Source organism: Leptonychotes weddellii, chromosome 14, assembly GCF_054177405.1.
Source record: "Leptonychotes weddellii isolate Sample4059 chromosome 14, ASM5417740v2, whole genome shotgun sequence".
NCBI classification, from domain to species: domain Eukaryota; kingdom Metazoa; phylum Chordata; class Mammalia; order Carnivora; family Phocidae; genus Leptonychotes; species Leptonychotes weddellii.
In genome coordinates this window covers 489,177-514,342 of record NC_138382.1, presented here as the reverse complement: position 1 = coordinate 514,342, position 25,166 = coordinate 489,177, and the positions used below count along the sequence as shown (strand labels likewise).

The 25,166-nt window shown below is 48.4% G+C and overlaps 1 protein-coding gene across 3 annotated transcripts in view; it reads left to right on the top strand.

Annotated features, from left to right (window-relative positions):
- Positions 1-24,601, top strand: part of IPPK (inositol-pentakisphosphate 2-kinase) — a 43,914-nt gene extending 19,313 nt beyond the window's left edge. For all 3 annotated transcript variants that reach the window (XM_081802689.1, XM_081802687.1, XM_081802688.1), the window contains 7 exons: positions 968-1,026; positions 1,366-1,438; positions 4,412-4,691; positions 6,594-6,744; positions 7,305-7,407; positions 21,016-21,095; positions 23,309-24,601. In XM_081802689.1, the coding sequence (XP_081658815.1) occupies positions 968-1,026; positions 1,366-1,438; positions 4,412-4,691; positions 6,594-6,744; positions 7,305-7,407; positions 21,016-21,095; positions 23,309-23,534 (972 nt within the window). In that variant the 3' untranslated portion in view covers positions 23,535-24,601. The remainder of the gene's footprint in view (positions 1-967; positions 1,027-1,365; positions 1,439-4,411; positions 4,692-6,593; positions 6,745-7,304; positions 7,408-21,015; positions 21,096-23,308) is intronic.
- Positions 24,602-25,166: the final 565 nt, after the last annotated feature.

Below are 25,166 nucleotides of genomic sequence, written 5' to 3'. Positions count from 1 at the left end.
ACTTCTCTCTGTGCCAACACAAACATACATGTTATCCAAGTGGAAATGAGATGATGCCTTTTCCCACATGTATTCTGGCGTGTGCTCACATGTGCATGGACACATACACTTTTATAAAGCAAATATGGGATCTCGCCATATGTAGTTGTTCTGCTAATTGCTTTTTTCACTTAACTAATCCTTGAAGATTGTTTGTTGTGTATCCTTCAAGGCTTTTTCAGCGTGTATTGGATATATGCACATATGGAGGCCCCCCCTTTTTTTTTTAAGCAAAGTAACAACATTTCCACCTAGGCAAATTGCGTTTTTTTATTGAATAAATGTTGGTGATTTTTTGTTTTGCCTCTCTCTGTAAGCTGGATGTCGTTTATTCATTCCTTCATTTAGCATATGGCCCACGGGAGCAGATGCCCTGTGAAGCTGTTTCCCGACCTCGCTGTTACAGTCAGGCTGCAGTGAGCATTCTTGATCTCATGACTCCTCATAGATTTGCCAAGTCAGGGGATACCCACATTGCAAATTTGATGGAAACCAGCAAGTTGACTTTCAGAAGGTTGTGCCAATGTATCTTCTCCCCCCAAACATGAAATTACTAGCCACACCCTCCTCTTCCTGAACATTACAATTATAAGGGTTTGTTCATCTGATTAGCAGAGTTTAGCCGTGTCATTTTGTAGACCGTGTGCTGCTGGCTGTAGAAAGAGGCCGCTTTCGCTGTGTCATTTTGAAAAGATGCTGGCTGCAGGCTTCCCTGCTCGTGTGGGGGGGGCTGGGCTGGCAGCCACCTGAGGCTCAGAGGAGGGCTGAGGGTTCCTGGGGTTGGACTCAAGCCCCGGCCCCACCAGTGATGATGGGCCCCTGGGTGCTGGCCTCTGCGGGGACCTTCGGCGCCCTCGTCATCTCTCGGAGGTGTTGGCCTCGTGCTGCCCCAGCCGGTCATTTACAGCACTTGGTGCTTTCTTAACAGGTGGCAACTGGGAAGTGGAAGCAGATAAGTAAATACTGTCCCCTCGACCTCTACTCAGGGTAAGAGAGCACTTCTCCTTTGGCCTTAGTGCCGCCTTCCATGGGGGCGGGGAAGGGGGCCACTCGCCAGCCGGTAGCCAGGGTCCTGGGCAGAGCTCAGGGTTCTTGCCTGGGGTCAGCTCAGCTGTGGGGGGCAGCGGCTGGGGAGCAGGGGGGGTTAGGAACAGTGATGGGGGGCCTCCTTGAGAAAGGCTGGGGGCATGTGGTTCCTTAGCCCCCAGAGCCTGAAGCCTCCAAGCTGCCCTCACAGGCACATCCCCTGAGTCCCGTCCCCTGAGCCACAAGCAGGTGAAAGCAAAGACTGCTCGTAATTCTATCAATCGTGTCTTTTCCTTTTAGAAATAAGCAGAGAATGCACTTTGCCTTGAAGAGCTTGTTACAGGAAGCTCAGAACAACTTAAAGATATTTAAGGTAAGAGCTGGCTTCTCTTTCGTGCCACTTCAGCGGAGGGGCCACTGGGTGTCCACTGGGTTGGGCGAACCCAGGGCACTTCGGTCCCGCAGATGAGGGCGTCTGGGCTGGGGCTGCCTTGGTGCAAAGTCCTTTGGTTCTTTTTCCAAGCCGCGTTCCACAGGCGTGGCATCCTGTGACCCCTAGAGTGTGGGACATCAGCTCCTGGACCACTGGGCGGCCTTGGCTCCCTGGGGGCACACAGCCCAGCTCGGGTTCCGGGACAGGACGGCCCCGACTCCGCTGGGCTGCGTCCCAGGGGTTCTCTGCATCTCTGAGAGAGTGGCCCCACCTGTGCCTTTGGTCGCAGTTGATTGAGGGAACGTGTAATTCCCAGATCTGGTCAGTGAGCCAAGTCCCAGTGGCTCTGGGGCTCCTGGCCCTGCACGGGGAGCGTTCGCCGCCCAGCGCTGGCCCTGGCACCTTCAGCTCCTTCTCCGCCATCTGCAGGCTCCCTGACCCTGTGGTTGCCTGCTGGCGGGAGTCCGGTGAGGCCGAGGCGGGCGGGGAGCAGGGCTGGCCCAGAGCTGGAGGAGGGCTCAGTGTGGCCTGTGTTGGAAATGTGTCCGCTCGGGTCCCCCTCGCCGTCTCCTTTTCTCCTCACCCCTGACCCTGCCTCCTGCCCCGGCTGCATCCCCGTTCGGCGTTCCGTGGGAGCGCGAGTCTGCGGCGCGGGCCAGGCTTGCGAGCACTGCGTGTGCGTGGAGAAGCAGGGCTGTCGTATCCTCTGCGTCCCGCTCTGGGCGGATGGGGGTGCTCTGCACACGGATGTCCCTCAGAGTGAGCTTGGGAGGGTGGGCGGGGAGCCTCCTCTTCACCTGCTTTCCCCCATCTGGCTCAGAAATCTGGTCAGAGTCAGTGGACTTTAACCCATCTGCTCCACCTTCCCAATTCTAGAGAAAGGGCCTGTTTCACAGTCAGTTTTTATTTTTAATTGTCATGAAGACTGAAGGGATTTTGTATTTCAGTCCTAAAGATGAGTCCTCCTTCATCTGGGGATTGACCTGGAACCTTTAGTGAGGCGGGCAGTTTCCCCGGCGGATCCTTTGCTGACTGTGCCTGCTCTGGGGCCGGGACTAAGAGAAGTGACGCAGGCTGGCTTTCCGAACGCTGTCTGGAGCGACAGTGCGCGTTCCTGCACGTGCCGTCGCTGAGCCAGGCTTCGGTTCTCAGGGTCAGGTGTGGGCCGTTTCCCGGGCCGTGGCTGGTGCCACCACCGTCCGCTGTGGCAGTCTCTTCCCTGCGTGCCTGAGTGTTCCGCACAGACTCCACAGCTGAGGCCGTGTCCACCCCAACACTGGACACTTGCGAGACGTGGGGGATGTGGCGCCTTGTCATGGAGCCCGGGACAACGGCACTCCGCTGATGTCCCATTCATCTGTACTTGCGTGGATTTTGGACCCTGGGGAGAAGAGGCTTCCGCTGGCCTGCAGTCCCTCGGCGGCTCGCAGGCCTGGAGGAGGGCGGCTCCATGGGCCACGGCGGCTCCTGCACCAGACCTGGTGGCAGCCCCCAGTGCCCGGTTTCCCTTAGTGCTTCGCCTTGGCCTCCTTCCCCAGCAGGAGCTCCTGCTGGCCCTTTGCCTGGCACGCCTTCTTCCTGCTGGTAAGGCCCATCTCAAGGGTCAGTCGTCTCGTCACGGCTCCGCTGGGTCCCGGGGCAGTGACCTCAGTTGTGTGCCTCTTGCTCCGATGCATGACAGGAGACCCCCCGGGAGGCATCCCGCGCACTCCTGCATCGCAGGACCCAGATGAAGGACGAATGCCCAGTCCACACCCTGGGGACTGAATTGCCAAGTGCCACCGGGGCAGGGACCGTCCTCCTCTGTGTTAGGAGGACATTGCTGGGGCCAGTCCAGATCAGTCCCCACTGCTACGTAACAACCACACCCCGGCTCTCGGTTCCGTGGCCTGGAATTGAGCGGCATAGCTGGCCCTGGCGCCGGGTCCCTCTCGAGGCCGTGTCCTCTCTGACAGCTTGGCGAGGGCCCGAGGCTGGGCTCCCAGGATGGTGTCCTTAATGGTGTGGGCAGGACGCCTTGGTTCCTGGCCGGGGGCGGAGCTCCAGGGTCTGCTCAGCGGGGCCACGTGGCTTGAGAGGAGCGGCACAAGAGGGAAGCCGTGGCATCTTTTGTAACGTGGTCTCGCCAGGGATGTCCTGTGGCTCACGCTCCACCGTGGGGAGGGGGCTACAGGGTGTGAGTGTCAGGGGGCCCCTGGGGACTGTCCGGGGGCTGCTGATCACACCCTCTCTCAGATGGGGAAACCAGGGGACAAGGAGTTGGTCACTGCTGCTCAGGCGTGTGGGGATCAAGGTCCCTTGGTCACAGGCTCAGCCCGCTTGGCAGCCCTGCTCGCAGCCCTGGGAACGTCGGGGCCATGGGAGTGTCTTTGCTGGACTTGGTTTTAAAAGGCAGGATGGCCTCGGGGACGAAACAGTGCACGTGGTGACACGGGCGGCCTCACCCGCCCTGGCAGGAAGCGTGGCCCTGCCTGTCGCAGAGGACAGAAGTCCCCAAGATGCAGGTGGCCCACGGATACCCACACTGGCCAAGAAGCTTGCCTGCTCGGGGTCAGACTGACACTGTGTGTCCCTTAGGAGCATGGGTGTCACATGGCTTCTCGGATAAACAGGCTGGGGTCTTTGCGGGTTTGGGCTTTGGGCTGCATTTGCCTGAGGCCTTGTGTTTTAGGCCAGGACTGGTCTTAGGTTTGGGGAACATTTGTTCTACTCCATGTTCTGATGGGATTTGCCTCTTGGCCAGTGACACAGTGCGTGAGGGTGGTTTTCCCTGGAGGGCCATGGTGTGCAGGGCCCCAGACGGAGACAGATGTAGGGTGTCAAGTCCCTTTGCCTGCCCAGTGGGCAGAGACAAAGGTGTTCTGCCCCCAGCCCGTGGAGTTGACGTTTCCCTGTCTCTCTCCCTGCCTGAAGAACGGTGAGCTGATCTACGGCTGCACAGATGCCCGCAGCCCCGTGGCTGACTGGAACGAGCTCGCACACCACCTGAAGCCCTTCTTCTTCCCTTCCAACGGCCTGGCCAGCGGGCCCCACTGCACGAGGGCTGTGATCCGGGAGCTGGTGCGGGTCATCACGCGGGTGCTGCTGAGCGGCTCGGACAAGGGCTGGGCAGGTGCCCTGAGGCGGGGGCCTGGGCCACGGGGTCCTCGTGTCTGTGAAGCCAGCCCTTTCGGCAGGAGCCTGCACCGCCAAGGTAGGCCATGCTGGGCGCAGGGGCGGGCAGAGTGTGGCGTGACCTGCCAGGGTCCTGCCTGGCCTCACGGAGCTCTTGCGGGAGCAGCCTGGGCCTCATCAGGGCTCCCCACAGCCAGCCCTCCCTGCCTCCCAGCCCTGCTGGGGAGACGCCCTGCCTCGTCTTTTATCTGAGCTATAGGGTTTTCCCTAAAACACCGCTCCCCGTGTCTGTGCGTCCTCAGTAGTTTGCTGAACACTTTCCCTGTGAGCCCGTCTCGTCAGCATGGCCACCCTGAGGGGTAGCTTTTCTCCGGCAGGTGGAGAGCTGAGGCTCGGAAGGCCAGAGTCCCACAGCTCTGCGCCCTTTGGGGTGGGGTGGCCCCCACAGCTTCCACTTGCCAGTGGGCTGGCTGTGACTCAGTGGGCGTCCCAGCTTTGAGGCAGCTCGGTGGTGGCAGGTTTGGAGTTTTGCCATGAATGTTCCCAGGCTCCTCATTTGTCCCTTGGTCGTGTGCTGGCGGGCTCCATGCCACGCGCAGGCCTGTGTCATGAGGAGCCGTAGCCAGGAGCTTCCTTTCGGGGGCTGACGAGGAAGACTCAGATCATTCCCGTTTCGGGCTGAAGGCCCTGTGGTCCCTGGCGGCCGCCGCAGGGTGTGATGCAGGGAGACCGTGGCCTTGCTCCTGCGTGGCTTCTCGTGCTGCCGTGTTTGCGGAGCGGCGGCCTGGGCGTGGCTGATCACCCGCCGTCTGCCCCTCGTGCCAAATTTTTCTTTCATTCTTTCTTTTTTTAAAGACTTTATTTACTTATTTGACAGAGAGAGAGATAGTGAGAGAGGGAACACAAGCAGGGGGAGCGGGAGAGGGAGAAGCAGGCTTCCCGCGGAGCAGGGAGCCCGACGCGGGGCTCGATCCCAGGACCCTGGGATCATAACCCGAGCCGAAGGCAGACGCTTTAACGACTGAGCCACCCAGGCGTCCCTGGGCCATATTTTTCTTAGCACAAATGAATTTTGTGGCTTTTTTCATAAAAAAGTGATACCTGATCACTTCAGAAAATTGTGGTAGAATTATGCCCGTATCGGGGCTCTTAAGTAGACGACAGAATGTGTCTGGAAGGACACAGATGGATGCTGAGGCTCCACTGGCATCTGGGACTTTTCTTCCAGGCCTCCCCTGGACACAGGCTGACACAGCCTGACCCATGGGACGTGCAGTCTAGGACGACCAGTCGTGCTCTACATGCTACTTTGTAATCTGATATTTTTGCCTAACAACCAAATGCATGTCAGCAATCGTATTTTTTGAAATTTTTATTGACCACGAGGTAGGTACTCCACACACAGCCTGTAATTTCAGCAAATCCCCCTAGCTGGGTCTGTGTGTTTTCACCCTGTCTCAAGTGGCTGAGCGTGTCCTGCCAGCAGTGGGACGTCAGAGGTCAAAGTGTCCATACTGCACACGGCTGCCCCCTTCAAGGGGGAGGGATGGGCCGGGACCCTGTCTTCCCCGGGGCACGGCCCCTGGTGCCCACCCTGACCCCGCGGTGACTGCTCCCTGCTGCGGGTTTATCAGCGGCGGCTTTGACTGCCGTCCTATGTGGCCACCCACCCATCAGCATGGGCTGTGGCTCTGGGCTCCACAGACACGGTCTCCCAGGTTTGGGGACGTCAGTGTGGTCATTTAAAATTTTTGTGCCTGGCTAATTCAGACTGAGAGCCGTGTCTGCACTGAGGTCTGGGCTGCTGTGATGAGCTGAAGGCCTTTGAGAGGGAGCAGCACAGAGCGAGACGCGGGTCCCCTGCCTGTCTTTGGCGCCTGGCCCCGTGTCCCAGCAGCTCCGTGAGGCAGGGTGTGGCCCATGCCCAGGCTTTCTTCAGTCCTTGACAGGAAACCTCTTGTTTTCCCGATATTCTTGGTAGGAAAAAACAGCCCGGAGTGCTCGGGGTTACCGAAGGGCTGTCTTCTGTACAAAACCCTCCAGGTGCAGATGTTGGACCTGCTGGACATCGAAGGCCTCTACCCTCTGTACCGGCGGGTTGAGCGGTACCTGGAGGAGTTTCCTGAGGAGAGGTGAGGCCCAGGCCCTTGCAGCCCTGCCCTTGCTAGGCTGAGTGGGCCCCGAGCATTCCTGAGGGCAAGACGGGGATGGGGGAAGGGGGTCACCCCAGCCGCGGCCACTCCCAGGCCCAGCCTGTGAAGGAGGCGCCGGGCTGGCTGGCTCGCTGGCGGTCCCGTCCTATGTCGGCTGAGCCTGTGGGGGGCAGTGCTGCTCCACAGCTGGCCAGCCGCTCCCGCCCCACCCGCCGGCCCTGCCAGGACATAGGTCTCTGCCGGAGGACTCTGGAGGTCTCTGTGGCAGGCTTGTGGCCAGGCTGACCTGGACTCCTCTGTCCCCTCCCCGCTCACCAGCGTCTCTGGCCTGGATGCCATGTGTCATAAACAGGAGGCAGCCCGGGCTCCCTGGTTTTGCTCTTACGCTCTAAAGTTGCTGCTTCAGAACAAAGTTTAGTGTTAGGAAGAGGTGGATCTTTGAGATGTTTAAAGGCAGATGTGTGACTGTTAAATTGGTAGTCTAAGAAACCATTTCCAGGCGGCTTTGCCATCCCGTTTTTTTGTGCCTTCTCTTTCAGAAAAACGTTGCAAATAGACGGGCCTTATGATGAAGCGTTTTATCAGAAGCTACTTGATCTTTCCACTGAGGACGATGGGACAGTGGCCTTTGCACTGACGAAGGTGGGCAGACCCTTCTGGAAACACTGTGTGCTCCGTAGGCTCTTAACACTAACTTGGGGCTTTCCCAAGACATGTCGTTTCTCATTACCTGCACCTGGGGCTTAAAGCAGAAAAATTGGGGAGTTAAAAAAAAAAAATGGTTGTTTCCCTCGGGTGGCCCAGGCAGGTGGTGACCGGAACCTTAGCTTTCAGGGAGGATTTCCCTTCCTTCCCGAGGGCTCTGGCCAGCCCAGACCCAGCCCTCTCCCACCCGTGTGCTGGGGCCCAGGACCCAGGGCCACCGCCCTGCGCTGAGAGGGAAAGCCGTCCCTCTGCTTGCGGCCCTCGCTGGGACCCGCCCCTGCCCCCAGGCCTCGTCCTGCTCCGAGGGAATTCAGAGGCTCACTGGACTTGGATAGCAAGAAAAGGGCATCTTTATTTTCACTAATCTCTGGCTGAAATTCAGCATTTCCTCCATTGTGAGTATGGCGACAACCACGATTCCCGACTTGGCCACTGAGAGAACCAGACCTGTTTGTTTCTCACGATAGCGGCTAGACACCTCACGTTATCTTTAGTCATCACTCTTGAGGTTTGGTGGTGCAGGACTGTGTCACACATTGTTTTAAAAAATATTCTGGTATTTGATATAGTCATCCTGCTGTTTATCTTCTGCATTTAAAAATCTTATTTGGAAAGAGCCGTAGGCTTCACTGGGCTGTCAGTTTGGCTGAACGCTAACGCGGTGAGGGGCGGAGGGGCGCACAGCCGAGTGGCCGTCTCCGTGGGCAGGTGGGCAGCTGCCCTGGTGCCCTCGGCTCACCTGTCCTGGTCCCCACCTTGTGTCTGGTCCCCACTTGGCTTTGGCTGCTCCTTCTCCTACAGCTGTCACAGTGTCGAGGAAGAGGATGGAGGATGTCGTGGGGAATACTCTGAGGTGCTCAGCGTGAGGAGAGATCCAAACGTGGAGTCTTTGCACCAGAATCTCCCCTGTGTTGTCTACAACGTGGGTACACTGATTAGGACTAGGTAACGGCACTGCTGCTTTGTTTAAGAGAAGCAACAGAAGACTTTTTTTTATACGTTTCTCTCTTTTTTTTAAGATTCTATTTATTTATTTGACAGAGAGAGACACAGCGAGAGAGGGAAGGGGAGTGGAGGAGGGAGAAGCAGGCTTCCCGCTGAGCAGGGAGCCCGATGCGGGGCTCGATCCCAGGACCCTGCGATCATGACCTGAGCCGAAGGCAGACGCTTTAATGACTGAGCCACCCAGGCGCCCCCAGCTTGTCCGTTTTTATATTCCATTTTTTGCTCTGTTGGTTTGGAAGTTGCACATTCTCTTTCTATCCCTGTAGTGGTTACTTGTCCAGTCTGACCATGCACATTTGAAGCCTAATGTTAATCAGTGACCACCACTGCAGACACACAACAGAAGGAACTGGGTCTGTTCCAGTCATTTCTCCCACCTCTCCCACTTTTCATGCAGTTGTTGTCTGCTATTCTCCTTGTCTTGTTCTTTTCTAAAATCGTAGTTTACAGTATTGCTTACCCTTGTCTTTGCCCAGTATTCTTGCATCTCCGATCTTTCCTGTTTTCTTTTTTTCTATAATGGGTTTATTGAGATATAACTTACAGACCATACAAATTACCTGTTTAAAGTACGTAACTCAGTGATTTTTTCACCAATTTCAGAATATTTTCATCACCTCAGAAAGAAATCCCGCCCCCTTTCGCTGTCATCCCCTCTTCTCCCCACCCACCAGCCCGAAGCAACAATTGAGCTCCTATCTCTGTGGATGCACCTCCTGCAGACACTGCATATAATTGGATTCATTCAGTACCTGGTCCGTTATGACTGGATTCCGTCACTTAGCATGTTCTCAAGGTTCATCTGCATCGTAGCATCATGTAGCATCATGTATCAACACTTTGTTCCTTTTGTGTAGTTGAAGAATACTCCATTCTATAGATATATTACATTTTATCCATTTATTATTGATGGACATTTTGACTATTACGAATAATGCTGCTGTAAGTATTTGTGTACAAATTGTTGTGTGCACATGTTGTTACTTTTCTCGGGTATATACCTAGGAGTGGAATTGCTGGGTCAAATGGTAACTTATGTTTAATTTTATCAGGATCTGCCAGACAGTTCCAGAGTGGCTGTCCCATTTTACATTCCCACCAGCAACATGTGAGGGTTCCAACCTCTCCATATTTTCAATGACACTTGTTATTTATCATTTTGAATTTTGCCATCCTGGTGGGTGTAAAGTGGTATCTTGTTGTGATCTGCATTTCCCAGAAGACAGAGCATTTTTTCGTGTGCTTTTTGCCCGTTTGTATACCTTCCTTGGAGAAGTGTCTGTTCAGATCCTTTGCCAACTTTTAAATGATGTAATTTGTCTTGCTGAGCTATAAGAATTCTGTATATTGTGGGAAGTGGGCCCTTATCACATATGATATGCAAATAATTTTCTTCCATTCTGTTAGTTGTCTTTTTACTTTCTGAGAAAAATGCCCTTTGATGCAAAAATGTTTTTGATTTTGATAAGGTTTAATTTATGTTTTTTCTTGTATTCATGCTTTTGGTGTCATATCTAAGAATCCATTGCTAGATCCAAACTCATGAATATTTTCCTGTTTTCTTCTAAGAATTTTGTGGTTTTATCTCTTACACTTAGTTCTTTGATCCATTCTGAGTAAATTTTTGTGTATTATTTGAGGTAGGGTTCCAGCTTCATGCTTTGCATGTTGATGTCCAGTTGTCCCAGCACCATTTGTTGGAAAGATTATTTTTTAAATCCCACTGAATGTTCTTGGCACCCCTGTTCAAATCAGTTGACAGTAGACGTATGGGTTTATTTCTGAATGCTCAGTGGTGTTCCTTTGGTATATATGTTTATATTTATACCAGTCCCCTGTCTTGATTACTGTTGCTTTTTAGTAAGATTTGAAATTGGGACGTGTAAGTTGTCCAACTTTACTATTCTTTTGCAAGATTGTTTTTGCTATTTGGAGCCCCTTGTGATTCCATATAAATCTTAGAATCAGCTTGCCAATTTCTACAAAGAAGCCAGCTTGGGATAGTTATAGGGATTGTGGTGAGTCTGTAGATCACTTTAGTTAGAATAGCCATCTTTACAGTAGTAAATCTTCCCATTTGTTAACATGGGATGCTTTTCAATTTATTTAGATCTTCAGTTTTCTTTCAGCAGTCATTTGTAGTTTTCAGAGTGTGCATTTTGTACCTTAAGGTTATTCCTGAATGTTTTATTGTTTTTGATGTTGTTGTAAATGTATTTTTCTTAATTCTGTTTTCCAATTGATTGTTGTAAGTGTATAGAAATTAGTTTGTGTTTGTATATTGATCCTGTAGCTTGCAACCTTGCTGAATTCCTTTATTCTAACAGATTTTTAGTAGATTCCTTAGAATTCTCTCTATATAAAATCATCTGTGACTAGAGATTGTTTTCTTCCTTTCCAATTTGGATGCCTTTTATGTCTTTTTCTTGCATAACTGCCCTAGCTAGAATCTTTAGTACAGTGTGGAATAGATGTTGCAAGAACAGACATCCCTGATTTTCCCTGGTCTTGTTGGGACAATGTTAGTCTTTCATCATTATATATGATGTTAGCTGTGGGTTTTTCATAGATATCCTTTATCAGATTGAGGAAGGTTGCTGCTTTTCCTAATTTGTTGAGTGTTTTTTTCAAGAAGGGATGTTGGAGTTTATCAAATGTCTTTTCTGTGGAAATTGAGATTATCATGTTTTTTTGTTTTAAATTTTGTAGATATGGAATATTCATTTGTTTTTGGATGTTAAAACCCACCTCACATTCCTGGTATAAATTGTACTTGGTCATGGCACATGATCCTTCGTATATGTTGCTAGATTCAGTTTGCTGTTATATTGTTGAGGATTGCTGTGTTCATATTCATAAGATTGGTCTGTAGTTTGCATCTTTTATGATGTCTTTTTTGGTTTTGATATCAGGTAATACTAGCATTGTCACATGAGCTGGGAATGTTCCAGCCTTATACTTTTTGGAGGGTTTTGAGAAGGATTGATGTTAATTAGTCTTTAAATATTTGATGCAATTCAATAGTGAAGCCATCTGGGCCTGCACTTTTCTTTGTAGTTAGTGTTTTGATACCCAGTTCAGTCTCTTTATTTGTTACAGGTCTGATGATACTGTCTGTTTCTTCTTGAGTCAGTTTTGATAGTTTGTATCTTTTTAGGAGTTTCTCTATTTCATCTAAATCATCTAATTTATTGGCCTACAGTTGTTTGTGATTTTCCTCTTCTTCAAGTAAACCCTTTAGAAATTACATTAGTAACTTATATTTTTTTTTTTAAGATTTTATTTTTTTATTTATTTGACAGAGAGAGAGGGAACACAAGCAGGGGGAGTGGGAAAGAGAGAAGCAGGCTTCCTGCCGAGCAGGGAGCCCGACGCAGGGCTCGATCCCAGGACCCTGAGATCATGACCTGAGCCGAAGGCAGTCGCTTAACCAACTGAAACACCCAGGCGCCCCTAGAAATTACATTAGTAACTTAGTGAAAGCCTTTTGGAAAATTCTACATCCTGTTTATCTGGATATGTTTATATTCTCCACAGTATTGAAAGGTAATTTTTTCTGTGTACAAATAAGGAGTTCAGTGTTTTTCTCCCAGCACTAAATCATTCGATGTAATGTCATCTGACTGTGGATGTGGCTGCTTAGAGGTCTTCTATCAGTCTAACTGCCCTTTCTCAGCGGGAGAGTTTTTCCTGTGCCTGCTTTTAGGAGGTTCTCTTTCTCTCTCATTATTGGGCGTAGTGATTAGGTGTGCATACTTTGTATTTATTTATCCAGCTTCATATACATATGCTGTGCTTCCTCTGTTTGTGGATTTATATCTTCCATTAGTTATGAAAATTCTCAGCCATTTTCTCTTCACATATTTTTCTCTTCTCCGTTATCGTATTCTCTTCTTCTGAGACTCTAATTAGGTATAGATCAAACCTCATTTTATCTTCCACGTGTCAACTGCATGTCCCTATTTTTCATCTCTTTGTCTCGTTGTACTACATTCTGGGTATTTCTTCAGTTCTGCCTTCCCATTCATGGATTCTTTCTTCACCTGTGTCTAATCTGCTAGTTTATTTGTTCATTGAATTTTCCATTTCAGTAGTTATATTTTTTATTTATCAAAGTTCTGTTTGGTCCATTTCCACTTTTTTTTTTAAAAAAAAATATTAGAGAGAGAGAGCGCACAAGTGGGGGAGCGGCAGAGGGAGAGGGAGAAGCAGACTCCCCGCTAAGCAGGGAACCCGATGTGGGACTCGATCCCAGGACCCTGGGATCACGACCTGAGCTGAAGGCAGACGCTTAACCAACTGAGCCACCCAGGCGTCCCGGTCCATTTCCACTTCTGCTTGGTATTTTTGATAGTTCCTTGTTGCTTGCCCAATTTTAAATTTCATCTTTTAGTTCTTTAAACAATTTATGAAGTTATTTTATATTCTTTATCTGATATCAGATACATAATAAAACCTTAGAGGTAAAAAATTCCTTGTTATTTTGGCTGATTCATCAATGCTATGTTATCTGCTTGGGTTTTTAATGGTTCATGATTGTGAGCTCATATGTTTGATCTTTAGTCCGTGGGAATCCTGGGGACCTAAACAGGGGATGCTTTCCTTCAGAGAAGATACAGATTCTTGGCTTAAGGGAGAAATCTCAGTTGGGACCCTGTACTTTGTGGCTTATTCCTAGAAACAGTGCTTCCACTGACAGCTGCCTGTAGAACAGCTCAGGCTTCTCATTTGCTTCTTGCTCAAAACCCTAGTTTTGGCTCTTTTGGGGGTGGGCGGGTGAGAAGAGGGGATTGAGTTAGCGATTTCCCTTACCTTCTATAAGCCCCACAGTGCACTGAAAGGTATGTTCACAGGAATTTAGTTGTTTTGTAGTAGGAGGGCCCTTGGAAGGCCTCCATGCCCCCTGAAATTGTCATTCTCTTTAGTATGGTCACATCATGGTCATTTATTTGGGTGTTATTTTTAATCTGTTACTGTTAAAAAGAATGTTGACATTCCCATTTTTGTACTCTAATCCTAGTGCACCTAGGCATATCTGAAGGTAGATTATTGGAAATAAAATTGCTAGATTGATTGATAAATTCTGTCAGTATTGTCCTTCCAAAAGATTTTGCCAATTTACGTTCCTTCTTGGAACAGTTGAGGGCCCTTTTCCTCCATGCACCCCCAAACACTATTATTACCAGTATTTCGAATTTTATTTTAATTTTCTAAGCTTTTCTTATCAACCATTTGTACTGTGAGATATAGCACATACGGAAAAGTACACAGAAAAAAATGTACAGCCCAATGATTTGTCACAAAGCAAACTCTTGTGGAATTACCAGCTAGGTCTGGATGTAGAACCCTGGCAGCCAAACATAATCCCTGTTGTTTCCCTGCCAGTCATTCCTCTTTCTTTTCTCCCCAGAATTAACTATTATGTTGATTTATATTCTCATAGTTTGGTTTGTTTTGCTTTTGAACTTTATATATGGAATGCTTTTTATTTATTTATTTATTTATTTATTTTATTTTTTTTAAAGATTTTGTTTATTTATTTGACAGAGAGACACAGCGAGAGAGGGAACACAAGCAGGGGGAGTGGGAGAGGGAGAAGCAGGCTTCCTGCGGAGCAGGGAGCCCGATGCGGGGCTCGATCCCAGGACCCTGGGATCATGACCTGAGCCGAAGGCAGACGCTTAACCGACTGAGCCACCCAGGCGCCCTGGAATGCTGTCTTTTTTAAGAAGAAAAAACTCTATGTACTATTTATAAGATTCATATTATTGCATGCATTTCCATACTTGCATTGCTTTATAGCAATCCACTGAATAGATGTACCACAGTTTATCCATTTACTGTTGATGGACATTTGGGTTGTTCCCCGTTTTGGGCTGTTACGAATAAAGCTGCTGTAAACATTCTTAAGCTGATCTCTTGGTGAACATGTCACACACTTCTCTTGGATATATTCCCAGGAATGGAATTTCTGGGCCAGAGATGTGAGCATATTAGCTTGAGGAGATACTGCAAAACAGTTACCTTCTTCTATTCCCTACAGCTGGCTAGAGTAGTTCCCATTGCCCCTCGGTCTTTTATTTTTCAGCCATTCTGGTGACTGTAATGGTGGCTTATTATGGTGATGAGATTAAGCACCTTTTCATCTGTGTTTTCTTTTTTGTTAAGCCTTTTGCCCAGTTTTTGTAGGATTGTCTTTTTTTAATTGATTTGAAGGAGTTCTTCATGTATTCTGGATAGAAGCCCTCTGTCAGATATATGTGCTCCTGGTGTCTTCTTTGACTCTGGAGCTTGCTACTTTACTCTCAGTGGAGTCCTTTTAAGAAAGGAAGTTCATAATTTTAGGATAGTTTAATTTACATCTTCTTCCTTTTTAAGAAGTCTTTATCTATCTTAGGGTCCTACAGGTATTTTAGAAACCTTTATTGTTTTGCCTATCACATTTGTTGGGTATGGCATGAGGTAGGGTTTTATTTTACTTTCATATGGAATTGTCCCAGAATCACAGGAATTATCCTGATCACTAGAGAGTCAGAACAGGCCTTGATACCCAGTAGAGCAAATCCTTCTACCGCCTTCAGGATTGTCTTTTTCGTTGGCTCTTCTTGACCTTTGCTTGTATACATAAATCTTAGAATCAGCTTGTTCAGGTTTACAAGGAAAAGCAGTAACAAACCTGTTGGGATTTTGGTTGGTTTGGCACTAAAATGACAATAGGAGTTGATGGCTATACATATTTAGTCTTCCAACATGGGCATTTTCTATTATTTTAGGTGTTATTTTAAAACTAATAAAAACAGGGGCGCCTGGGTGGCTCAGTCGTTAAGCGTCTGCCTTCGGCTCAGGCCATGATCCCAGGGTCCTGGGATCGAGCCCTGCATCAGGCTCCCCTCTCAGCAGGGAGTCTGCTTGTCCCTATCCCTCTCCCTTGCCCCTCCCCGCATTTGTGCATGTATGCTCTCTCTCTCTCTAAAATAAAATAAATAAATCTTAAAAAAATTTCCATTCTGAAGTGTTTGTCATGGACATAGAGGAACGCAGCTGATTTTTCTATTTGACTTTTTATATGTCAACCTTGCCAAACTCACTGATTCTATTTATTTTGAAGATTTTATTTATTTGAGAGAGAGCATGGGGGGGGTGGGCAGCAGGAGAGGGAGAAGGGGACTCTCCGCTGAGTAGGGAGCCTGATACGGGACCTCAGCCAAAGTCAGCCCCTTAACCGACCAAGCCACCCAGGTGCCCTGAACTCACTGATTCAAACTATTCACTTATAGCTGTTGGATTTTCGTTTTATGGAATCATATTATCAATGAATTTGATTTTTTGCTTTCTAATCCTTAGGCCTTTTACACTATTTTGTTTTGCTTAACTCCATATAGTTAATTTATGAAAGTGGGAATTCTAGTCTTGTTCCCATTCTCAGAGAAACCATTTTACCACTAAGTAAGTTATTCGTTGTAGGTTTTTTGGGGGGTTTGTTTTATTTATTTTTTAAATAAATAAGTTAAAAATTAAGGATGTTCCATTCTGTTCCTAATTTGTTAAAAGTTTTTCTCAGGAGCAGATGTTGAATTATCAGTGCTTTTTCTTTTTCTTTTTTTTTTTTTTAAGATTTTATTTATTTATTTGACAGAGAGAGGGATAGCGAGAGCAGGAACACAAGCAGGGGGAGTGGGAGAAGGAGAAGCAGTCTTCCCGCGGAGCAGGGAGCCCGATGCGGGGCTCGATCCCAGGACCCTGGGATCATGACCTGAGCCGAAGGCAGACGCTTAACGACTGAGCCACCCAGGCACCCATCAGTGCTTTTTCTATTTCTATTGGGTGATCATAGGACTTTTCTCCTATTTTCTGTTAACGTGGTTAACTGTACAATTTTTACAGTGATTTATTATTATATATCTGATTTGCTAATATTTTGTTTAGGGTTTCTTTTGAATATATGTTTATGAGTGATGTGAGTTTTTTGTAATGTCTTTGTTAGGTCTTGGTATCAAGGGTACGCCTGCCTCATAAAACATTTGAAGAATGTTTGCTCATTTTCTGGTTCTCTGGAAGAGGTGAAGTAAGGATTGTATTATTTTTTCCTTAAATGTTTTGTAGAACCACAGGTGAAACCATCTGGGCCGATAATTGTCTGTGAAGAAAAATTTTAAATTAGGATCTCAATTTCAGATTTTCAGGGTGCCTGCGTGGCTCAGTTGGTTAAGCCTCTGCTTTCGACTCAGGTCATGACCCCAGGGTCCTGGGATTGAGCCCTGCATGGGGCTCCCTGCTCATCGGGGGAGTCTGCTTCTCTCTCTCTCTCTCTCTCCCTCTGCCCCTGTGCATGCTCTCTTTCTCTCAAATAAATAAATAAAATCTTTAAAAAAAAAAAAAGGGTTTAAAAAAGTTTCAGATTTTCTTCTTGTCAGTTTTAGTAACATCTTTCTAAAACATCATCTAAAATTTTCAAAAATTTAGTATATAGTTTTTTGATAATATTCTTTTATCTTTTAATGTTCTATGAGATCTGAAAATGCTCTTTTATTCCTGATGTCTGATACCTGTTTTCTTTCTTAATCCATCCTACAAAGAGTTCATCATTTTTGTCAGTTTTATAAAAATTAACTTAGGATCCTTTAGTGTACTATATGATTCTTTACTATTTCAGTAATTTCTGTTTTTTTCCCTTTCTCTTGTTTGGATAATTTGTTCTTCCTGTAACTTCTGATATGCTTATCTAATTAAGTTTTAGACTTTTTTTCTAAAATGTGTTTAACACTATATATTTTTTCATAAACATGGTTTTAGCTACATTCCACAAGCTATATTTTCAACACCATTCATTTAAAATATATGCTCTGGGGCGCCTGGGTGGCTCAGTTGGTTAAGCGACTGCCTTCGGCTCAGGTCATGATCCTGGAGTCCCGGGATAGAGTCCCGCATCAGGCTCCCTGCTCAGCAGGGAGTCTGCTTCTCCCTCTGACCCTCCTCCCTCTCATGCTCTCTGTCTCTCATTCTGTCTCAAATAAATAAATAAAATCTTTAAAAAAAAAAATACATATATATATATGCTCTGATTACTATTAAGATTTCTCCTTTGACCCATGTAAGTATTTAGAAGAGAATTAATTACCAAACACATGGAGATTCTCATTTTTTTTGTATTGATTACTAACAGCATTGCATTATGGTCAGAGAACACAGTCCATATGGTCTTTTGAAATTTGTTGAGATTGGCTTTTGATCCTTTGAAATGTATTATGATTTGCTTTATAGATCGATTTATTTGAAAAATGCTTCTGTGCATACTTTAAAAAAGAAAGTGTCTTCTCAAACTGTTGGGTGCAATGTTTTATATCTTCCCATTAGGTCAGATTAATTGTGTTCAGATCTTCTATAGCTTTATTTTACTCTCTGCTTCTTTCATAAGGATGTTTTGAAATTTTACATAATAATTATGGAATTGTCTGTTTGTTATTTATTTTGAAGCTATATTGTCAGGTGCCTTAATATTGTTACACCTACCGGGTAAATCAAATTTTTCATTTTCAAGTGTCATTTATAATATTCACTGTGTTTATTTCTGGTAATACTTTTTACCTTAAAGTTTCCTTTGTCTGATATTAGCGTAACATCTGTAGGTTCTTTTGGTTAATACTTGCACTGTATATCTTTTTCTATTCTTTTGTTTTTAATCTTTCTATGCCTTTGCATTTAAAGTATGGTTTGGTTTTCTATCCTTTCTGATGTTTTGTGGACGTATAGTTAGGTTTAATCCTTTATCACCTGTTTTATTAGGTTTCTTTTCCTTTCCTCTTTTAGAATCTTTTGGGTTATATTTTTATCATTGAATTTCCCCACTCTGTTGGAAGTTACAGAGTCTTTTGTTTTTCTCTTAGTTGTTATCCTAACCTTTGCAGCAAGCAGTTGACTTATGAAAGTCTAATGTCTAGTACCTTCACTCTCTTTTTGGACAGTGCAAAATTCTTAAGAGTATATTTTACTCTCGTCCTGACTTAAATCCTATTGCTGTGTATTCTATTGTTTTAAACTCAAAGAGATGTTATTACCATTTTATACAACCGGTTTCCTTTTACCCACAGATGCTTCTCTTGGGTTGCTCTTCATTCTGCCCTGCATTCTGGAGCTTGTTACCTAGGATGATTTTGTTGTCTGAAGAATACCCTTTAACGTTTCCTTTGTGTTGGTCTGCTGGTGACTCGTCCTTAAGTGTTTGGTGATGTGTGTAAGTGATTGTGTTTTTTTGGAGTCATTCTTGAGTCTGTGGCTTGATGTCTTTCCTCAGGCTTGGAAAATATTTGGCCTTAACACCTTCAGATTTGATTTCTGCCCGTTTCCTTGGTATTTTCCAGCTGTCTTACTTTCCATGGTTCATTCTGGATATTTTTACTTGGACCTATCTTCCATTGTAGCAAGTCTCTTGATTTTTTTCTAATCTATTAAAACTATCTCTTGAATTCTTAATACTGATTTTTGTATTTTTTCAATTCTAGAATTTACATATGGTTTATTTTTATAGCCTCCAGCTCTCCTCACATTCTTGATTTTGTCTTTTATCCTTTGAACAGAGCAGCATGTCTGTCTGGTACCTGCAGTAGTTGGGAGTCTGTGTTTGTCTCTGCTGACCTGGGACTGGGGTTTCTTGCAGGTTTTCACTTAGGTCATGCTGTGTTGTACCTGGATATTTTAACTTACGTGTCAATCACTATATTTTACAATTATTTTAGAAATAATGCAAGGCCTAGTATGTCTTCTTCCAGGGAGGATCTTGGGTTTGCTTCTGCTGGGAGACAGGGAAGCCCTAGCAAGTTGGGGTCCTCTGACCCCAGTTTTGGTGACTGATCTCTTTGAAGCAGGGCTGCAGGTCCTGGAAGGATGCCAGCCTGTGGCTCCCTCAGTCTCCAGGTGCAGCTCTGGGTGCTAACCCGAAGAGGGGGTTCACACGATTACTGTCCCCGTAGCCCTGGAGGTTGGTGAGAAGAGTACCTCTCAGCCAACCCTCTGGAACGGTCAACCCTGTCTCAGGGCAGAAGAGACCCAAATGTCTGTCTCCCCACTGGTCCAGCCACTCTCCCTGCTCCTGTTCACACTGCCTTGTAGCAGATGGTTTTGGTATTTTGTCCAGCTTCCTCGGGTGGACCTCTGTAGTCGGGTTGGCCCCCGATCACACAGTCCGGCATTACTCGAAGTGAGAGTCTGGCCCTTCCATTTTATGTCTGATTTTATGTGTAGTTTTGTGCATCTAATGAGTGAAAAATGGTTGGTATAATTTGCATTTCCTTGATAATTAGTAAGGTTTGGCATCTTTTCATATATTTATTGGCTATTTTCTTTTGTCTGTTTATTGGGTTTCACACCTTCTTTGGGAAGTAGCCTCTTCCAGACGGATCTAGCGCTTGATGCCTTGGTACTGATCATCAGTGATTGCTGCCGATCTCTGTCTCCCACATTGGTTTTAGACGGAGTTATATAGATATTTTTCGTCTTTGGGAATTCAGATCTGTCAGTCTTTTCTGACTTGTCTTGTAATGAGGACACAAATATTTTATACTTTTTTATGTTTATCTCCTTAATTTGTTTGGACCGAATTTTTTGTGTGTTTTGTGAAATACCTGATTTCTTAGCCAAACAAACCAAGTGTAGAAGAGGTTTTGCAAGCCCCAAAAGAGCCACCAGCCGGCCTGAGGCACCTTGCACAGTCGTGCGCAGGGAAGGTGGGAACTGGACGTTTTCTTGGGGTGGGACTCAGGAAAGGGCTACAGGGAAGGTGAGACTGATCTGTCAGCATATGATGAGGGCAGTGACAACCTGTAAGGCCCATTTCCTTTTTTGTAATTAGTTTATTTTTGTAAAAGTGAGAGCTATTCAATCTAAAAAATTCAAATAATAATGTGAAACGTCAAAGAAGGGGGAAGATGCCCCAGACTCGACACCAAGGTGACGCTTTCCAGAACCTCTCTGTGTGTCTGCCGTGCAGGTGGGCACACACGGCCTCATGAGTTGGGTCCCCCAGAGCACACCGTGTGTGGTTTGCGTCGGCGGCCCTGGCGAATGTGTTTGTGGCTGGTGCGCGCACGTGCTCAAGCCCGGTGTTGAGAGCCACAGAGCCTGGGTTCAGCCTGGGTTCGAACCCAGGCTTGCCGTCACCAGGTAGTGCTGAGCAGGCCGGCTGTGGGTCACTCTGGGGATGAAGTGAGCTCACGCAGAGCCTGGCAGCCCTCCATCCACGCAGCGTCCTTCGTGGTGGCGGTGTGACCCGAGCAGGCCTCACTGGGTGTGTGTGGAGCAGAGCTGGCCCACACCGTCAGGGTGCCCAGCGCCCTGGTAGCCCAGGTAGCGAACTTCCAAGCTGGCAGACAAGCCTGCATCCTAGTGTTTGGAGTCGGGGTCCACGTGCTACCTGCAGTGAGAGGTCAGGGCCGGGCTGGCCTGGGGCTTCCTCACTCACCCCCGGGTCTGTAGCGGGTTCCTGGGCCGTGCCGGGTGCGTGTGGTGGGGGTGTGGTCCCGGCGCTGACCTCTCCGTCCCCCGTAGGTTCAGCAGTACCGGGTGGCCATGACTGCGAAGGACTGCTCCATCATGATCGCGCTCTCCCCCTGCCTGCAGGACTCCAGGTGAGCTGCCTGCTGCATGGCCGTGCCCGTGTCCCTGCGGCCAGAGCGCCCTGGCAGGGCCATGTCTGCTGACAGGCTGATGCCCGCGGCCCGCACGACACCTAGTAACCCGCCACGGCTTGCTGACTCCCACTGCTCTCTAGAAGCGTGTGAGTCAGCTGGAAAGACATTTATGGAGAATAACTTAAAAAGACTGTCCTATTAAAGATTACTATGATTTTCTTTCTTTTTTTTTTTTTTAAAGATTTTATTTCTTTATTTGAGAGAGAGACACAGCGAGAGAAGGAACACAAGCAGGGGGAGTGGGAGAGGGAGAAGCAGGCTTCCCGCTGAGCAGGGAGCCCGATGCGGGACTCGATCCCAGGACCCCGGGACCATGACCCGAGCCGAAGGCAGTCGCCTAACCAGCTGAGCCACCCAGGCGCCCCAAGATTACTATCATTTTCTAAGAAAATACTCCAAAGACTTAGAAGCAGCTTGGATCCTTGGTACAAATTCCTTCCTCTCAAGGCCCCACATGCCCACTGAGGCTTGGAGGCCTGAGAAGCTGCAGACCCCCCACCAGGTCCTGACCCTCATGTGCCTGTGGGACAGCACGTCGCTGTTGCATGTCCTGTTGGCAGCAGCTCTCCCTGGACATTATCATCCTTGTCCGGTCCCCTCCCCTGCCTTTTTTTAGGAATTCAGGATGAACCTGTAATCTTCTCTTGCTAATTAGGTGGCATCTTCAGCATTGATCCTCAGGGTGCCAAACCCCACACACAGTGTTTGTGGAATGTTCCACATTCTTCTGACGTGTGTTCCCGGGTCAAGATGACCTTATCGTTGGCTGCCAGCCACCCGTTTTTCAGATGCTTTTGAACTAAACGTTCCCAGGACCGCTGCTCCCTGGCAGGCATGGAGCGGATCGGAAACACGGAGGGATGTTCGTAGGGTGCAACTGAAGTACAAAAAGGCTGTTCTGTTTAGTGGAGGACCCCTGTGATCCCGTGAGGAAGTGCCTGCAGTGCGAGTTCACTGATCGAGCTGGCCTTGTCCGATGGCAGAAGCATGCAGATGTCACCCGCTGCCCTTCCTGAAACAGGCACGCACTCAGGAATGTGCGGGAATGTGCAGGGCTGGCCGGCTGCTTGGCAGGCGCAGGCGCAGACGGGGCGGGGTGGGGGTGCATGTCCTGGGAGCCCCGTGGCGCAGAAGCGTTTCGGCTTTGGAGCTGCGCCCTGGGCTCACGGGAGCTTGTGGTGGACACACAGGCAGCCCGTGTGCCGAGCGATGCCCCTCTGTGTGCGTGTCGCCTTGTCAGGTGCCGGCTCGGCGGGGGAAACCTGCTGGGGGCCGGAGAGGTGCTGTCCCGGCCCTGCTGCCTGGAGCTCAGGCCTCAGAAGCGGGACCTTCACTGCCGTTCGGGAGGGAGTAGCTATGACCCAGCAGCTGAGCCAGGGCTCCATTTTCCCTAGAGAGAGGGCATTTTGGGGCAGGAGTGAAGTGAGAGTCTCGGCCTTGGTTAGCTTCATCAGAACGGGAGCATGTGGATTGGTCTTCCCCTCCCAGGCAGGAGCTTTTAAAATTTGTGTTGTTTGCGGATGCTTTCTAACTCTAGAAGAGTAGTAAGCGTGGGGAAACTGGACTCGTATTTTTCTTGGGCTAAACCGAGCTCATATATTTAACCAGTTATTGGATGTGAAATATTACCAAGCACTCTGAGAGCTGAGTGAGATGGATACACAGCAATTTTAATACAAAATTCAGAATTAGCCTCAGAGTGGTTGGTTTTAGTACAAATAATTGTTCATTTTCTGTTATAAGCACACGACTGTTCTGATGTTTAGACAGCCCACAGAATGAAGCCTTAAGAACAAAACATCAAAACCTGCAGATTAGATTTGAGACTAGAGCATGAAATCAGCTCTCTCTCCAAATGTGAAGCGCCTCAGGGAACACGGGCTTCTCAGCAGATGTGGGAAAAGGCGGGTGAAGGGAAGTCTGCTCCGTCGGGTTGAGGAAAGGCCAGGTCGACTTTCTCCTTTCTCTCAGGGTTAGTGATTCCTGACTCCTGGTCAAGTGCCCCCAGGGACTGGGGGATACCTGCCAGTCCTCCCGTCCGTGTGGTGGCGGGTGTCATGGCGGGCCTAGGCGGGGTGTGCACCCTGAGCAGGGTGAGGATTTGGGTATTGGGCGGTTCATGTGTCCTGAAGCTGCTCTTTCACTTCCAGCTCCGATCAAAGGCCTATCGTCCCTTCGTCGAGATCCAGGTTTGCTTTCTCCGTGTCTGTGCTGGACCTCGACCTCAAGCCCTATGAGAGCATTCCTCACCAGTACAAACTGGACGGCAAGATAGTCAACTTCTATTCAAAGACTGTACACGCCAAAGATGCAGCTGTGATGTCGACCAGGTTCAAGGAGAGTGAGGACTGCACGTTAGTTCTCCATAAGGTCTAGGCGCTTCCTGCGGGGTCTTTGAAACTTGAACACAGAATGTGAAGGTTGAATGAGAGGGCTCTTTCCCGTTGTGCTGGGTGACCTTTGGCTGTGAATGTTTTTGCTTTTTAACCCGTGTTCAGGTGGGGCTGCGTCTGGGTGACCCGAATGGAAGGCCACCAGAAACACCTTCGAGGATGGGGAGCGCTGGGCGTGAGCGCTGCTGCGTGCGGTGTCCCCTCACCTTCTGCTCTGGGCCGCTCCTCCTCCCCACCCAGGGCTCATGTCTAATCTCTGATGTAAAAGCCTTAAGACCCAAGGTTTGGATCTCCTACCACCAGACTCTAACATAGTAAACTTGAATTGTCGCGTACATCTTACCGTTTGGACTTGAAGGAAAACATGGATACTACTGGAACTCTCCCAGCTGAGTTTTGTGGTCACTGCTTCCGTGCGAGCCACCAGGCAGCACAGGTTTAGTGGGCTCTCTGCTGCAGAGAGCGATGGGTGGCTGGTGCGGATGTGGGTCCTGAGCTGCGTGGACTCGGGGTCTCGAGGTGCCACGGCCACCGCTCTGCACAGGGCAGGGTCGTCAGGGAGCACGGGACTCAGGTCAGGGGTGGACGCCACTCACTCGAGCGCTTTCTTTTTAGCTGAATGAGTTTATCTCTGACTTGAGGGGAGACGAGGCGTTCCTTGCCACGTGAAGTCGCTGCCGCAGAGCTGGCATCGGGGCAGCTCTGTGCCAGGCATTCTGGGTGTTTGGGGAAGTCGCCAGCGTGGCGTGCTCCCACAAGATGAGCGACTCCTGGCTGCCACCAAGAGGGTTCTCGTTGGGGTCACTGTAGGTGTGCCCGGCTGCTAAGAAAACTGGGGGGAGTCTTGGCTTTGGTTTTTTATTCTATGGTGGGTTGTACAGATTATTTATATCATTGTTTTGAGGGACTAATGAAGGTTTATTGTAACATAAGATTATAATAGCAAAACCACGGAATTGTATGAAAACGCTACGTGAAAAATATTTTGCTGATTGTAAATTTTTGTGGGGAATTTTGTGATAACTTGAGAATTATACTTGTTTGAATCAAGCCAGCTCTCCTAGAATTTATTCGGCCTTGTCCTAACATTTGCTTTCTCCACACTCGGAGGTTCAGAAAAATACTCAAATGACACGTGTCTCGTCCGTGTGCGTTGGGGGGCTGTGGAGACGCCCCTCGCAGGGACATGTGTGGAAGCATCTGTGCTGTTTCGGCCTGAGCTCGCTCCTTGTTGCTGGCCTGCGTGAGGATGGGTGTGCACAGGACCCCGGCCCTGCCAGGAGGTGGGTCAGGCCACCTCCCAGGCCCGTCCTGGCTGAGAGCACCAGCATCCACAGGGGGGACGTGCAGACCGACGAGGTCCTGCCCTGTGTGGTCTCCGCCTCACACTCCAGTGTGGCCCCTTCCCTGACGTACACCTCTCAGTGTTAGCAGGTTAGAGAAGAGCTTCATCCTGATTTCACCTGTTTGTCCCCCAGGGCTCTCCGGCCTTTGGCCACACTGCCTCCCTAGACCCCTCTGCTCTGGGGTGGCCCCTCCGTCTGTCCTGTTCTCGAGACCTGGGTGGCCTGAGAAGACCAGTCACACATGCTCTGCAGTGCTCCTTGCAACTCAC